The sequence below is a fragment of the Platichthys flesus genome, chromosome 20 (assembly GCF_949316205.1).
Source record: "Platichthys flesus chromosome 20, fPlaFle2.1, whole genome shotgun sequence".
In the NCBI taxonomy this organism is placed as follows: domain Eukaryota; kingdom Metazoa; phylum Chordata; class Actinopteri; order Pleuronectiformes; family Pleuronectidae; genus Platichthys; species Platichthys flesus.
Window position 1 is genome coordinate 11,511,123 of NC_084964.1, and position 16,178 is coordinate 11,527,300.

Here is a 16,178-nt window from a genome sequence, read left to right on the forward strand (position 1 = left end):
TAATTATCAAGACGTTAGTGGAGTATTCAGCAACTTTTGTGACACTACCCTCCTTGACTCCACAACACGATGCATCTGACATGCTGAATTTCTTCACTTTTTCTTTTGCTTTTGCTACATTGATGTGTTTGATGCATTTCAGAGAGGCAATTTAATCGTATTGATCAAGCCAATCGTGGCGTCTCCTGGGGCCAAACTCGATCCTTGATGCTGCGGCTACGTCTCCATTTTGAGAATCTCACGTCCCTGGACAGAGGAGCGACGACGAGCAGGATCTTGATGATTAGCTTTCACCTTCTCACCACTCGCTGTTTGGGTGGATCGATGCGTGCGCTGCTGTGGTAAATGGGACACACATGGGGGGGGGGGGGGGGGTGGATTTGGCTGCAACGCTGCTTACCCCTGAAAAGTGCCCACGCCTCCATCGGCACAGGGGTGAGTAGACGATAAGTTAATTTTCATTTTTGGGTGAACCATCCCTTTATAACTTTTTTTTCCACCGGTTTCCCAAAAATTAAGCAAAACATCCCAAACAGATGGAGCCATTGTGCAAGTTTAACATAGCTTCTGATACAAGCACTCGACCAACCGGGAATCGGTCTCAGCTGTCAATCACAAAGTTTCCCCCTGATTTTATAGCTTCAAATAGATTTTTAAAAAAATCATCAATTGAACATACTAATGTACTCTATGTGGAATAAGTGTGATAAGACCGACTGAAAATAACACAAACAATTTTCTTTGAAATAATTTTTATTCAGTCTGTGCTTTGAAAAGTCAGTCCACTAACATGGAGGAGGTGGGGTCGTGATGTACACTGCAGCCATGCCACTAGGGGGCAATCAAGATGAGGTGGCTTCACTTTTGGGTAGCTGTATTTCTGTATTTTTGGGTAGCTGTATTTCATTGTATTCCATTAGAACAGCTGTGTTGACAGTTGGATTTATTAATGGGTGTGAATGTTTTCAAGACGCATGTGAAACGGACTACTGAAAAAACACAGCTGAAACACTTCCTGTGCAGTGGCCTCTGTTGCACTGGCTAGCTTAACATTTTGGATTTATTGGCAGAAATTTACTTTTTTTTTTCATTTTGTGATTAGTGTATGATGACTTGGAACTAATAATCATTTTGTTTTTGATTCTTTAGAATGAACCTTACATTTTTGAACTGGAGCGCGTCCTCTTCAATGGACTCACTGCCATGTTGCACTTCCATGTTTCTGTAGTAACCCAGACAAATTAAATGCTGGCTCTAGAGATTTCTTTTTACTCTGCAACTTTAAAGTTCTCCCATGCAAGCTGTGGAGGGGAGGGTGAAGCAAGGGGTCGTCAGCTTATTGCCATCTGCCACATCACAGCCAGATGGCACTAGATAGCCATTTTTTAGCCAGATTTTTTACTTCCCAAATAACTAAAACTGTCACCTATTCATTTTAGCATATTAGCGTTGCACTAAATAACAACCTACACACGACAAAATGTCTTCTCAATGCTAGCCTCCCCCCCCCCCCCCCCCGCTGGATGGCAAACAAATTAAATTATTTAGTCGTCTCAGGAGCGTGCGTGTCAGTTATTTCTCTTCTCCCGAGTCCAGTGAAGCAGTACTTTAGTCCCCTTTTAATTGGAGATGAAAAATCTAGCGAGCTCTGAGTGCAGTTGGAGAGAGAGCACACTGCTTTTTAGGCGATGCAATATACATAACGTGTCATGTGGGACATCCGGGGCTGAATTACATAACCCAGAGTGGTGCGTTGAAAACAACACCCAAGGAAACCGTGTTCTTGTCGGCAGTCCAGAGGCAGCTCCCGTGAACCATCAGGATTAGTCCTCATTGTTCCTTCCCCTGTCATTTGTCTGTTACGCAACAGAACCACCACACAGGATATAATCTCCATTATTTCTCTGCTGAGCATTTCATCTACACACAGATTTCAAATGGTTTTAACTTTGAAATGGCAGAATACCTTCACCTGAGAAACGTCTGAGTCCCAGCAGCCATATTCCGCCCACATGCTGCGCCCTCTCTTCTCCTACATGAGGCCCAGCAGCGAGTGGCTGGAATCCCAAGAACTCGCCAATAACAGAGGACTCATCGGGATGCTAGGGAGCGAGGTGTGAAGTGTCAAAAGTTGGACATACAGCCAGCGCATGTCAGCCACGCTTCCACTGACACTCATCCTACACCGGCGGCCGTGCGAGGAATGATTGACTGAGAGGTTGATTATGCATCTACTCGCCAGGTGGTTGGCAGGCAGAGCGGCGCATAACACCAGATTGCTGCATCAGCCAAAGTGTGAGGCCACAGTTTCTGGCATCGGTGTGTCTGGACGAACATCACAGGAATAATAAAAACGATGCGGGGACGTCAATCATCACCTAAAATGTGCCTGTTCGGTTGTAGATCCCTTTTTTCCCCCTCTTTTCACCCCGTTTCGTTGGCAGCGGTCTCTCCATCTTGTATCTTGTGTCATTAGATGCGTTTGAGCGGTGCTGAGACGGGAGACAGACGAGTAAAAAACTCGAGGTTCCTGGGTTCTTGTGGGAGAGGGAGAAAGTCTTTGATGTGGTGGAGTTTCATAGAGGCAAATAACACACTTTGATATTTCATAAGCCATCTCTGCAAAAAAAAAAATCAAACGGGCACAAACAGCACAAACACACACACACACACACACACACACACACACACACACACACGCTCTGTCAGAGACGTCGTTTGAATTACCACCCAGCCGAAAGATTTGCACTTATTTCGGCTGCAGATATTTGTCTTACACACGGCGCAGCTTTCGAAAAGTTCCAATCTTCTGGAGGACCGCTGAGTGAGCGTCTGTCCCATTTGATTTTGAGAGGAAGATAAATTAGTGTTTGGATGAACATAAAAGGTAATGTATTCATAAAAGCCGTGATGAGTGCAGCTGTCTCCAGCATCTGACATCCAATCTGAGACGAGCCGCCCGGGAGGTTGGACCATCCTCCACTGTGGGTGTGTGTGTGTGTGTGTGTGTTGGTGTGTGTGTGTGCCTGTGGGTGTACGTGTGTGTTTGTGCTGTGATGTTTATGAGCAAAACAAGGTTATTCATCTGATTGAGTAACATTCATATAGACGTGAGGAAAAACAGTTCTGTCTTGATACTGGTTTAAATCTCAGAATAGATAAATCAACAGTCATTGACGGGCAAGATTTAAATGTCTGTGCAATATTCTATAGGGTTAATTATTGATTAAGACAAAATGTTGCTAAAAATATTAATTAATTAAAAAATAAAATAACTATAGTTAATGTGAAATAATAATGGTGGTAATAATTTAACCCTAATTTTAAATAAAAATTCACTCAATTTGTAATGCAGATATGAATTAAGTCAGTTGAAGTCAACAAGTTATATTAACACAATTAATGAATGAATGAATTATTGTTATTATTATTATTGTTTCCCATCATTTACTGATTGTTTTCACAGCCTACATCTCTAAGTCGAGCATTTTGTCTGTCTCACCAGTCCCGGGAGACATTTTAAATCTAATTCTTCAGCCTCCGCTCACACTTTCCCATGAGTCAATTGGTCTTCTAGCATTAATTTGTATCTATAATACGTGCCGAGGCTTTTGCACAGCAAACCAAGACTGATGTGTAATTTAAAGAAGCTTCACACACTGGAGGCGGGCTCCCAAATCACACACTCGTCACCCAGGTTCAGTGTGTGCATCCTTTCAGGCGGCTCATTATACTAAAACTCCTTCCCTTCTCTGCTGTTAAAGCACAGGTTGCTCACACTGATATAATTCCCCATTTGTTAATTATTTGGGTTTGGATCTGTGGTCATTACCTGAAACAACAGTTTGGGCGTAAAAGCCCAAATGCAGAGCCTCTCTCTCTCTCTCTCTCTCTCTCTCTCTCTCTCTCGCTGGTTTCCCTTTTTTTTCTCTCCGGCTCTGTGAGGCCTCCCGCACCGAGAGGCTCCAACCGCCCCCTTCCCCCCCGTCAAACTCCTAATGCACCGCGTGTCGACTCAGGTGTGGTCTCGAGCCCAGGGGTAGCTGATCCATCAGATGTGTTTTGGTTGGCCGCGGATGTGAGGTTCATCTGGAGGCAGCCTTGGAACGAGGCTTGTTATTCTCCTCGGTGAGACATGAGCCACACACTCTAATTAGAACACATCTCCTGGTGGGAGAGATGCCTCCAATCTAATCAGCCCGGTACCTTCACTTTAGCTGCTCGACAGACAACACAGCCGCTCGTCTGACAAACACAGACGACAACGAGGAGATGGCACCGAACAACTGTTTCTAATTCGGAGGAGATTGCGGAATTTCACAGATCTCAATCTTGAAAGGGGGCGAGCCCATGCAGCGGATTCTCACGTATCCGCCATCTTCCTCTCACTTCTTACTGGAGACAAGTTAAAAAGAGGAGGGCAGGTGGTTTTTGACGTGTATCAAATCAGAATGCAAATAAAAAAAACTCTTTAAAAACCAACAGTTATTGAAAATAACTAAGACCACGGGCTCCATTCCACCTGAAAATGAAGTCAGCTATACTTCTTCAACTTGAATAGAGTACGTCACATGCACACACGCTTATTAAGTGTCGTCCCCACGGACTACAGTTCTAACATCGGTCTGCAAATAGCTGCGGAACATGTATCGTTACGTGGCTGAGACTGGGCCACACTTGTCAGCACTTCACTTTAATTTGGCTCCAAGGCCACTGGTGACTTCGACCGCAGGGACATCCCGTCGGCTGCTGCACACGTTAAACTATTCTGAGGCATTAGGGCTGAAGGAGGTGCACGCGGCGGATTCGCAGCCACTGCAGTGTCAGCCGCTGTCTCTGGCTCGGAAACCAGGGAACCTCATTCTTTCTCATGTGAGCAGCAGAGTGCAGGACGCGGCTGTGTGAATGTGCACCGCTTTTAATTCAGTGCAGCTTAAACAGAGCATGAATGTAAAATTGTTCTTTCTTGTTTTGGTTGTTGCCATTACAGCATTGGTAACAGTTAAATGAAATATATATATATATATATAATACACAATATTAACATATCAGGGGGACATGATCCTTTTAAAAAATGTAAACCCTTTGCCACTGCTTCCATCTTATTTCAGCGCTCATTAAAAATCCAAAAGGAGTGAATGTTTGAAGCAGCATTAACCAAGTGGGATTCTGCGGGAGATGAACCACATCACGTGCACGGAGAACATCACTGTGACATTTAAACACTTTAAGTCTGTCCTCAGCCACCGCTCTCCATTTTATTTAGTTATTTTTTATGTTTTTAATGCTTTGGATGAAAGAAGACTTTCTTTACGTTTGGATTTTTCTCTCCTCCAGTAAAAAAAAAAGAAGAAAAAAAAGAAGCGTTGCGGCTTTAAGCGTTAATCAATATGAGATCACAACGTTCAAAAATGACTATCAAGGATGCTCTAAGCCTCCTTCTGAAACTCTCTGCGGAGGGTGAGAGATAAAAAGAACAACATGTCTCTGCTCTCTCTCCTTGATGTTTCATTATTAGTCCCGGCAATAGCCAGTGCTTATCACCAGCACGCTAACTGATCCCTTCAGCTCCTTCAGGTATTTTGAGCATTCGATAAATACCAAAGCATCTCTACGGGGAGGAAATGATGTTGCACGATATATGAAAATCCCTTAATTAAAACTTAACCTTGCGTGGGGAACAGTTTGAAGGGAATCATTTAGTCCCGATGTTTCCACAACAACAACAACAACCACAAGAAAAGATGTATTCATCAACACATTAGTCTTAACAAATGCTCGTTAAGCTTAACAAGCACCTCATTAGCTGGAGTGCAAATAGGTCACGTCGTGGTGCTGTGAAACGCAAAGGTTTGCATGATTTGCATGAGTTTGGCTCCTGGGGGAATTCATATTTGAAAAGAAGGCTGAGTGTGTGTATATGTGCGTGTGTGTGTATTTCTGTGTGTGTGTGTGTGTGTGTGTGTGTGTGAGAAAAGAGAAAGAGAGATTTGACCCGCAAGCAATCTCTGGAGAGCCGTCCACTTGCAGAGTCTAATCAGACTCTGGCTGATGCTTGTTCTCGGGGATCGCTCCTCTCCAGCCCTCAGGCCTAATTAGGACCCATGTGTACCGTACAGAGCTGCTGCTGCTGCTGCTGCTGCTGCTCCACTGTGACGACTGGATACACGCTCACCTGTGTGTGTGTGTGTGTGTGTGTGTGTGTGTGTGTGTGTGTGTGTGTGTGTGTGTGCACGCCCAGCAAGCCGCAGAAATGAGCTGCCGGCGAGTGCAGTGGCGAGAAGGCCGTGAGAGGTGCCGGAGCAACGTCCGCCTCTACGCCCCCCACCTGGAGGTCGTGTGAGTTTAATGAATGTCAGGATGAGGAGAGAGTGAGAGAGACGCTGTGTGGGGGGAGAGAGAGAGAGAGAGAGAGAGAGAGAGAGAGAGAGTGGGAAAAAGAACATACGTCAGACGTCTGAGCTGACGCAGGGTCACACAGAGTCGAACATCTTTTATCATCTTTCCTTCTCTCTTCTTTAACAACGCACTGTAACCATTTGCAGACGAGGGGGAAGAACAAGGAGCCGGAACACGCGAGTGGCTCTTCAAGACTTCCTGCGGCTCGGCTTCCCCATATCCCCATGTCAGACACCAACACTTCTTCAAAGCCCAGTGTACTCTGCTTACATGCAAATTTCAAGAGAGCCTCAGATGAAGCAGCATTCCAACCGATAGAAGTGGCAGCAGACTTCTGAGGTACGGAGATAACGGCGAGAGGAGCGGCGTGTCCCACATTTCCGCTGCGAGCGAGAAGCTCAATTAATGAGGATTATGACTTAAGAAAAACAGACTCTCACAGTCCCAGGGTTTTCACATCCATTGTGACGGATGCAGATAAAGATGCTGAGTAAGTCTGTGCTCCTCTGTCTCTTTCAGGGATCTGATCAATATGTACTGTCCACGCATCAACTTGCCCTTGTGTAGGATCTCAATTTCTTGAGATTGATCTATTTGATTTCTTGCGGTTGTTTGTGAGGAGCGACCGTTTTAAAGTGCAAAGAAAAGTTAATGAGTAAATGTTTTGTGCTAAGAGGCTCCAATTAAATACTTACTGGGAGTAGGAGGCAATAATGATTGGACGGGACGCTGAACTAAAGGTAACCCGCAATATATTGAATGAGTACACAGCCAATTACAGCCCACACACTCTGTAACCACTTTATTTGACTGCCCCTGGCCTAGCACTGTAATATAGTTTTCACTGTTCGGATCAAAATAATGTCCATAACCTCAGTTTTTATCCTGAGTCGTGTGCCAAAAATGAATTCACACTCCTTTGGTATCTTTCAAACAGCTGTTGTTGTCTGATGGATCCCAAAAAAGTGTCATGGCACCCTACTGATAAGTTTCCCATGTTTATAGAACGTTATTTCCCCAATTATTTAATTTTGCAAAGTGAAGCATTTCGAAGTAAATTGTGTTTGAGGTAAATCATTGGGCGGCATGGTGGCCCAGTGGTTCCCAGGTTCCAGCCACCACAGTCACATGCACAGTTGGAGCTATCTCTAGGCTCCACCAGCTCATTCTCACTTTTCGCCCAGTCACTGCCAGACACGCTCGCCCCTGAGCCAATCACCCGTAAGACTTCAATGATTGCGATGCTCTCTCTCACCCTCCAGTCTTCTCGCTGTCAGTTCAGGTCCGTGTTCAGAGTCCAGTTCCACCCGTGCGCCGCCTCCACTCCTGGTCATCTCCCTCCAGAAGCAGCCATGAGACGTCCCATCTTCGTGCTCTGTCACTATTTAGTATAAAAGTGTTTCCTGATCACAACTGACTGTAGTGTGTGTGAGTGTGAGTGGTTGTTTGTCTCTGTGTGTCGGTTCTGTGACCGGTGACATGTCCAGGGTGTACCCCGCCTCTCGCCCAGTGTCGGCTGGGATCAGCTCCCTCACGTAACCCTTAAAGGGTAAGTAGTGTAATATGATTTCAATATCAACAACTCTTCCCCATCCTATTTGCATTATTTCCCAGGAACAATATAACTTCACGCTATAATTTTGACTAATCAGAGACTCAGAAAGTTCTTGAAATTTATTTCTAAGTCTTAAACACAAAGTCATTACATCTTATTTCTAAACCAATTGTCTCAAAAGTTTTCCCTTTTTTAATCTTGCTTTAAATTCATCTTAAGTCTATTTTGCAACCCGGCTGATGCCTTTCATTATTTTACTCTATTTATGCCTTTTTTCTTTACTTATCTTCTTTGACTTCTTTTGTCTTACCTACAAACCTTATTTCTTCTTCTCTCTAACTTTAATCCTTTGCTTTCCTTTGCCCCTGATTGCAAAGCTCTCAAATATTTGACTTGCATAACTGTGCCAAACCACCATGACAATTAGCATCCCATATAATAAATGTAATAACTCCTTATGTTCCAAAGTCTTAACCATCTCATCAACTTGTGCGATATTGAATCTGAGTTGCCAATCACTCACCACACGCTGCCTCAGTTCATAAAATCTCCCATAATATCTCCTTCATACATCACAGAGGGTTTCTTCCTGTCCTCCTGCAGCCGTGCATCAGTCTGGCTGGAGCTCAGATATTCTCCCTTTAGTATTCACATCGTGTCGCCGAATCCAAACTTTTTTCCGCCGCAATCGAGCGACGCGCAGTCCCAGGATCTGTTTGATAACCTGCCACCACGAGGTGTTCCCTGCTTTGTCTTTGAGAAAGTGATTGAAATTCCTCACACCTCACACCCACTCGTCGGCCAACTGCAAAGCGAGGCGACGCAACAAACCTCACACAGGATGCAATAAACCTCGGAGGTTTTCACCGGCGACGCAGGTGACAGATATGAAAAGTGTCACAGCAGTCTAATCTGTCCAGGAGCACATTTTTTTTTTTGCCGGTGTGGAGGGAGGGAGGGAGGCGCGGCACAAACGCAGCCGCTTTGCCAGAGGTTGAGTAATGACGTCAATTTGTCAGTTTCATGAAACATTCTTTGATTTTTGTGTTTTTGTGGAATTCAAGCAAAAGCAGGGCTTTTTTTTCAAAAGGAATCAGCATGAACGTTACAAGGTCCAGAATCCACATGAGACACACTCATTATTCCACGATTGTATTTGTGCATCTCTTTCATTTAATGGCGTTCATGGACGAGCATTGTGGGTAAGGCCATGATTAAATACCTTTTGTAAAAAACAAATATATACACATGGGTTTCTGTGGACGTGAGCACGGAATATAAGGTGAGGTTCTGCTCGCAATAGCATATGGATACGGATCTTTTCGCTCCGTATAGAAACTGATGAGACCCACGGTTAGGAACATTAGGGGGGTCACACTTGTGCTCTGGCTTTACACGTTGGATTTACCACCACAGTGCTGCAGCTTAATTCTGCTCTCCCTGAAGACTTCGCTGACATTTTCCAAGGTCTTGCTTTCAAACCCCTGCCTTGATTAGTGAAGCAGGTTTTTTCGAGAGGAACTAATCCCATTCCCTGGAATTCTCTCTCTCTCTCTCTCTCTCTCTCTCTCTCTCTCTCTCTCTCTCTCTCTCTCTCTGTCTCTCTCTCTCTCTCTCTCTCACTCTCTCTTTCTTTGGTTCTTTTTTTCAACAAACGAGTCAGCAAACGGGGGGATCTAGTCAGCAGCAATCCACAGTAACAGGAGGAGAAACCATGTGAACCTGAAGCTGAAATGATTTCTATATCTAGCGACAAACAGGACGCTGAGGATGGCGGCTGCCCCCCCCCCCCCCCCCCCGATCGTGCAAGTGCAAAAAAGCAATGTCACCTCACATTTTATTTTTTATTGGTGTTGTTTAAAAAGAATAATACTGCGTTTGCTGTTTTGCACAAATTGTCTGGAGACTGCTGATAGTTAGCTGTGATATAATACTGTATTTTTCTTGCACGACTTAAAAAGAAACCCTTACTCCCACTTAAAATCATGACCCACCATTTCATAAAACTTGACATTATAAGGTCTATAGAAGTCTTGCAGTTGCTCGATAGCATCTCTGTCTATCTGCACATGAGTCCTGCCCTTGGACTTGCCCAGGCAGCGCGGCGAACCGCTGCTCTCCGGCTTCTTAAGGCAGGGGAAACCCTTGGTGCGGTTGAAATAGAAGTGTTTGTCTGTGACTATGCGCTTCAACCCGAGGAAGTCTTGAACCCGAGCCAGCTCCCCTGCCGGGTCTGTGATAAGACGCTCCCCGCTCACAAAGTGGATCTGAGCCAGGGGGAAGTAGCGGAGCCAGTTTTCGAGGTGCAGAGCATACAGGCCGATGCGGATGGCGTTCCAGGACGTGTCCACTATGCCCAGGCACTGGTTCCTGAAGGCCAGCTCCTGGAAGGTCGGCAGGTCGGGGGTTTTGGACAGCGTCTGAGTGTAATCGGATATTGCACGAGTGACTGGGTCTCGCACCACCACGATGAGTTTGGTTTTCTGGGACATGGCGGAGATCCGGCGTGGTGTTTCTTTAGTCACAAAGTAGCTCGGCGTCTTCTCCATCGTGATTTGGCTTTCAAGAGTCCTTGGCATTAAACCTCTGAATGAGAGATTGAAACACAAAGTGAAAGTTCCAGTAAGATGAAGATTCATCACTCACATTGACATTACTTTGTATGTTAGTTTTAATTACCGCAAACGCTAAGAGACTCAGCCCCAGAGGACATAATGTCCTTGTATCAAAAAAGTGTGTTTTAGATGCCTGGTGAATAGAGAAGACGAATAACACATCATAACTGAGAAGCTCCAGTTTGGCTGTGAACCTTGTTTCTCCATGGAAATGATAATAGGAACAGTGAAGCAGTGTCACAGTGGTCTGTTGTCACTGGAGACTTGCAGACAGTTCTCCTCTGCATCAGCCCTGCCTGGCTCAACAGCAATAAATCACTCTGAAATGCAACAGAATACATGTAGCGGAGTGACTCTGCCAGGTTACTTCTGGGTCTTCAAAGTAGGCCACTGTGCTCTCTGATAATAAAAGATTTGAGCAGGTATGCCTTCACACAATCACTGACTCAGGTTTGAATGGAAACAATCCCAGAACAAGGACAGACTTTTAAAAAGAGACGGTGAATAGAGCTGTGAAATTAGAGATGTATTCATTTGATTAATTTCTCAATTAATTTGTTCTTCCCTTGGTTTAGACAACATCAAAAATTCTAAGCCCCACGGTGATGTGAAATGTTTTGCTTTGTCCGACCAGCAGCGCAACACTTTAAATGTTCAGCCAAGGACAACAAGCTTAGCTTTAGATTTTAGATATTAGGAGCTGATTAATTTTGGCAGCGATTTGAATAACTGCCAAATTGATTATTGCAGCTCTAACTGTAAATTAACTCTCCCGTTTGTTTCTTGGTTTAAATTTGTGGTCAGAGCAGGGTCGGATCCAGGGGAGGTGCCAGGGGGGGGCACTGGCCCAGCTAAAATTGAATTGGCCTCTGAAGTGCCCCTGTCCTTTACTTTCCTTTCAGTACTCTTTCTCTCAAATGAGCTAGTTACCTACTTATAACTAAATATGACAATTATTTATGATTTTGTTTTCAAGAACACAAGGTACTATTTTCTAAGTATATTCAATGATGTGCGGCTTTGCACAATAGAATAGAGGTAACAGTAAACAATTAGATGTGCACTTCACTGAATCAGGAGCTGTGCATGGTTGTTGTACATATAACTGGCCCCAGGGTATAAATTGTGGCCCCTGATTTAGCAAAATCCTTGATCTGCCACTGGTTCGTAGAGGACTGGTCTATTCTATCTGCTGCTTTTAACCAGCTTGTCCCAAGGCTCTGTTGAAACTACCACTAGGGGGCACCGCTCCAGGAATGCACACAAAGAATTTAATTACGCCGCGCTAAATTGAAAATAAATACTGTTGCATAAAAAAAAGGACACAGGTCATTTGAGAGGGGTTGAGATTCATTTTCTGTGATTACATTCTTGAAACATGTGGAATAACTGTGTTTATGTGTTTTCCGCAGGAGAGCACGTCCACGGCCCGCCTCGCCGCTCGGACTCGATGACCCGTCAATGCAGCTCTTCTCGTTTGTCCTCCTCAGTCCGCTCAGCATCTGAAGTGTCCCCTATCAGGAACTCCAGTGGTCTTTCATCACATCTCTGTTCCCTTTTCCCTTTTCCCTTTTCGCATGAAAAACTAAACATCGGCCCATTGAGAATCAGAGCACGAACAGTTATCTGGCCTTTACAAATGACCGTTTACATGTGTTTCAGAGATGCAGCCGTTTATTTTGAAGGCATTCCTACTAAAGTCGGCGGCGTGGCATTTGACCTCGGCGGCTTTGACAGCTGCCAGTCAAGTTATGGTAATGGCCGCGGGGTCCACGTCTGAGGGACGCATCACTGAGATAAAAGAGCTCCAGCCTCCAAGCGTCCTGAGGAGCTCCAATTAGTGGAGATATTTCACTCCGTAATTATTTTATTATACCACTGATACACGTACCTCCTGCGGGGAACATGACGGCCGATCATTAACATGCAATGTATTTGGAAGTCGAGCGTGTTGTGTGTTTGTGTGCACGTGTGCTTCATGACTGACGCATAAGTTATCTTTTATTTGGTAAAAATGACGCAGATGCTCTTGGTGCATGATAGATACTTGATTATCCGTCAAACAAGGCAATTTAACAAGGACGACTGTGTTAAAAGTGCATCGTTAAAATGTTTTAGAATCCATAAATCTTTTATTTTAATTGTCTTTTGTAGATATTGCTGTAACCGCCACAAACAAACAACACAGCGTCTCAGAGGCCTGGCAGCCAGAGGAGCCCTGCAGAGGTCGGGTTTTATGAGAAATCTGATGAATTGCTCCACAGTTCATCTTGGGAGGAAACAAAGGGGGCCACTGTTCTGCCGCTGTAAACAGAGCCCAGGATCCCAAAGTTTCTGGCGATAGGAACATAAAATGAGTCAGAAAACTGCAGAAAAAAACACATTGAGCATGTTTGCCCTCCTCCAAACGCAGCGTACTGTACACAGAGCGGCAGAGAGGAGGGGGACGAGGACTGGGTGGACGCCGACTAGGAGAAGCTTAGCTTTACATGATCCTCAGCAGCGTTTACACTGATTACAGAGAGACTAACAGATGTCTCAGCTTTCATGTAAATAATCATAACCTATTTATAAGGTTAAAGTAAAAACGTCTAGATTAGATGATAGATACACACAAAATAATCACTTTAATACCGGTATGTTTAGAATTTTCAAGTTGTAGAATTTTTTAATTAATAAAACATAGAAATAATAAATTCAACACTGGAATACATGAAGTTTATATTGGCTAATATCCGAATCTGAATGTTGGACATATATATTTGCCCCTCTGTGTTAATTGTGGCCCCTGGTTTAGAAAAATCCTAGATCCGCCACTGTCACTTTATTCCTCTTAATTTAGCGCGTTAGCATGTCGACGTTTGTTTACAGTGCAGAACAATTTCCCTGTATGTGTAATTGCAATTGTTCAATATTCCCTTGTTCAATATTTATACTGTATTTATAATGTTTACACTGTAATTATCATTGCTGTTTTCATATTTTCATATTGAGAATATTTAGTTTATTTCATGTTTAATTATTATTTTGCTATCACCTTTTCAATGTGGCACATTTCCCTCATTGGGAGACTGGTAAAGAAAAATCTTATTTGAATTATCACAAAAAAAAACTTCAATTAAGGCTAATGTCGATTTCATTAACTTTCCAGTCATTTTGGTGATGAAGCAACAAACTGCCCATTTGACCTGCTGACCCTAGATCCGCCCCTGGAGTGGACACACGCATGTACAGGTGAGCTCTTACCTGTACCACTCCAGGCCTCTGTCATAGTTCCGGTCGAAGAAGTGCGTCTCTGTGCCAGCTGCTCGCACATCTGGATGGATCCTGATGAACTCCAGCACGGCTCTCGTCCCTCCCTTTTTCACACCGACGATGATCGCGTTCGGCAACTTTTTATTCCCAAACTTTGCATTCCCCATCAGAGGACTGGGAGTGTCGCTCCTGACGGCGAGGAGGTGACTGGAGGAGGAGGAGGAGGAGGAGGATGAGGAGGAGACGCGCTGCTCGGGCTTCTTCTCCCGGGGCTGCACCTCGGCGCTGCTCGGTCTCGCCTCCAACTGCAAGACGCAGGAGAGGGAGGATTTCTGGAGCCGCCTTTTGGCTCCATCGGCCGGGACGAGTTGACAGCTCGGCGGCGAATCACCTGTCCTGTGCATGACGGTGCCCACGGGGAAGAGGGCGCAGTAGCACAGGTACGACAGGAACAGGGAGAGCAGGCAGATGGAGGTTCTCGTGAGCCGGTGCGAGAAGGGGAGAAGTCGACTGAGGAGGAGCACGCATGCCATCTCTCCATGGATGTGAGCAGTGCATGGTTTTCGAATGGGTCCTCTCCTATATCCCGTGCGGCTGCTGTCAAAGTGGCCGAACTGCCCAACACTCTCCAGAGCAGAAGAAATGCGTAAAAACTTCAGTTCAACACTTCCCTCACTTCATCCACAGCATCACAGTCCACGCGTCTCCTCGGGTCAGTAAGGGAACATGAATCCCTGGCGGCCGCGCACCGACGTCCTCCTGCTCCAGAACTCCCGGACGTCTCCATGGTCGTGGCGCACGAGGAGCGCGCTCTCTCCGGTGGCTCGAGCGCACTGTCAGCTCTAGACCTGCCGAGAGACGGAGAAATACTTCACCACGGTGACGTCAGAGCATCTTTGCAACTGAGAGGCAGGAAAGTATCCAGCTCTCTCCCTCTCTCCCTCCCTCTCTCTCCTCTCTCTCAGACATCTGACTTCATCCTCAGGAAATAGGCGAGATGATTCCAAAAGCCTGATATTCATCCACATTTAGGGGAATTCAACATATGAATATGTTCACATAACAAGAAGCAAAAAATGTTATGTTGAATTCCCCTAAATGTGGATGAAAATCATGCATGTTTCACACATACTTAGGCTACGTGACAGAAGAACTTCAAGGGAAAATGAAAATTCACTCATTATCTACTCACCAATGTGCTGAATAAGGGGATGGGTGAAGTGTTGGATTCCACTAAACACTTTTGGAGTTTCAGGGGTAAACAGCGTTGCAGCCAAATCCAATACAATTGACTAGATTTTGGCTTACAACAAGGTGTAAATGACGATGTTTCCAGTCGAATTTGAAAGTCGGGGCTTACAGACACTTAGATGACACCACAGGAGCAGTCTGGAGGCATTATATTTTTGTTATTATTTGAGTTTGAAGAAGTGATCACCGCTGATATTCACCTGCTCGTGAGTATCACGAAATCTAGAGAACTGTATTGGATTTGGCTGCAACACTGTTTACCCCTGAAACTCACAAAGTGTTTTGTGGACTCTAACACTTCACCCTACACCTCCATCGGCACAGTGGTGAGTAGATAATGAGTGAATTTTCAGTTTTGGGTGAACTATCCCTTTAAGGAGGGAAAAACATCCACAACTAGCCATCATTTAGTAAAATAGTTTCTTTTAAAAAATCATTGAGAGGTGACACAGATATTTCACCTCACTCTTGTTCATGGTGACCCCGACTATCTGTTTGTTTAAGTTTCAGAAGATTGTGCTGTGGAATATTTGAGTAAATGAAAGGCAGAGTTCGCTGCTTTTTTATTATGGCATCCAAAGCTACTTATATTATTTTAAATAGAATATAAATGAACTAATTGTTTCAAAATCTCAAAATGTGAATCAAAATAAAGCTAGCATAGAACTTTAACTGCAACAATACATGTAGGCTTCATCTATACGTTGTGAATATTTTCACATGAGCAGGAAGCAAAACCTGTGATTAAAACACTTATGTGTGTTTGAGACATGTTTAGACTAAGAGAACTTGACAGGAAAGAACTTACAGACGAAACACATCCTTAAACATCCCTAATTTCTTGTAATTTTATTTTTTTTCTTATTCATTTTGAAATTTGAATATAACATATTCTTTTTTAAATGATGTCTGATTAATTTAAGATTTAAGATATGTTTATTTATACCAAACACATGCACAGACATGCACAACACACTCATACAATGGTGGGTAAATTTAACCTCTGCATTTAACCCATCTGTGTGCAGGACACACAGAGCAGTGAGCGACCATGTACGGCGCTCGGGGAGCAGATGTTGGGGGAGTAAGGTGCCTTGCTCAGG

The 16,178-nt window shown here is 44.4% G+C and overlaps 1 protein-coding gene across 1 annotated transcript; it reads right to left on the reverse strand.

Moving 5' to 3' along the window:
- Positions 1 to 9,828: 9,828 nt before the first annotated feature.
- On the reverse strand, positions 9,829 to 14,675 carry LOC133931857 (heparan sulfate glucosamine 3-O-sulfotransferase 2-like). Its single transcript, XM_062378802.1, has 2 exons — positions 13,816 to 14,675; positions 9,829 to 10,540 (listed from the first exon to the last, which is right to left on the reverse strand). The coding sequence occupies exons 1-2, from the start codon at positions 14,355 to 14,357 to the stop codon at positions 9,922 to 9,924; spliced, it is 1,161 nt and encodes a 386-aa protein (XP_062234786.1). The 5' UTR covers positions 14,358 to 14,675; the 3' UTR covers positions 9,829 to 9,921.
- Between the last annotated feature and the right edge of the window lie 1,503 nt (positions 14,676 to 16,178).

Excerpts from the sequence above, each read along its gene's own strand:
- LOC133931857 (XM_062378802.1), bottom strand. The coding sequence starts at position 14,357 with ATGGCATGCGTGCTCCTCCTCAGTCGACTTCTCCCCTTCTCGCACCGG. Across the intron at positions 10,541-13,815 it reads AGAGGCCTGGAGTGGTACAG|AGGTTTAATGCCAAGGACTC; the intron begins GTAAGAGCTCAC and ends TCTCTCATTCAG.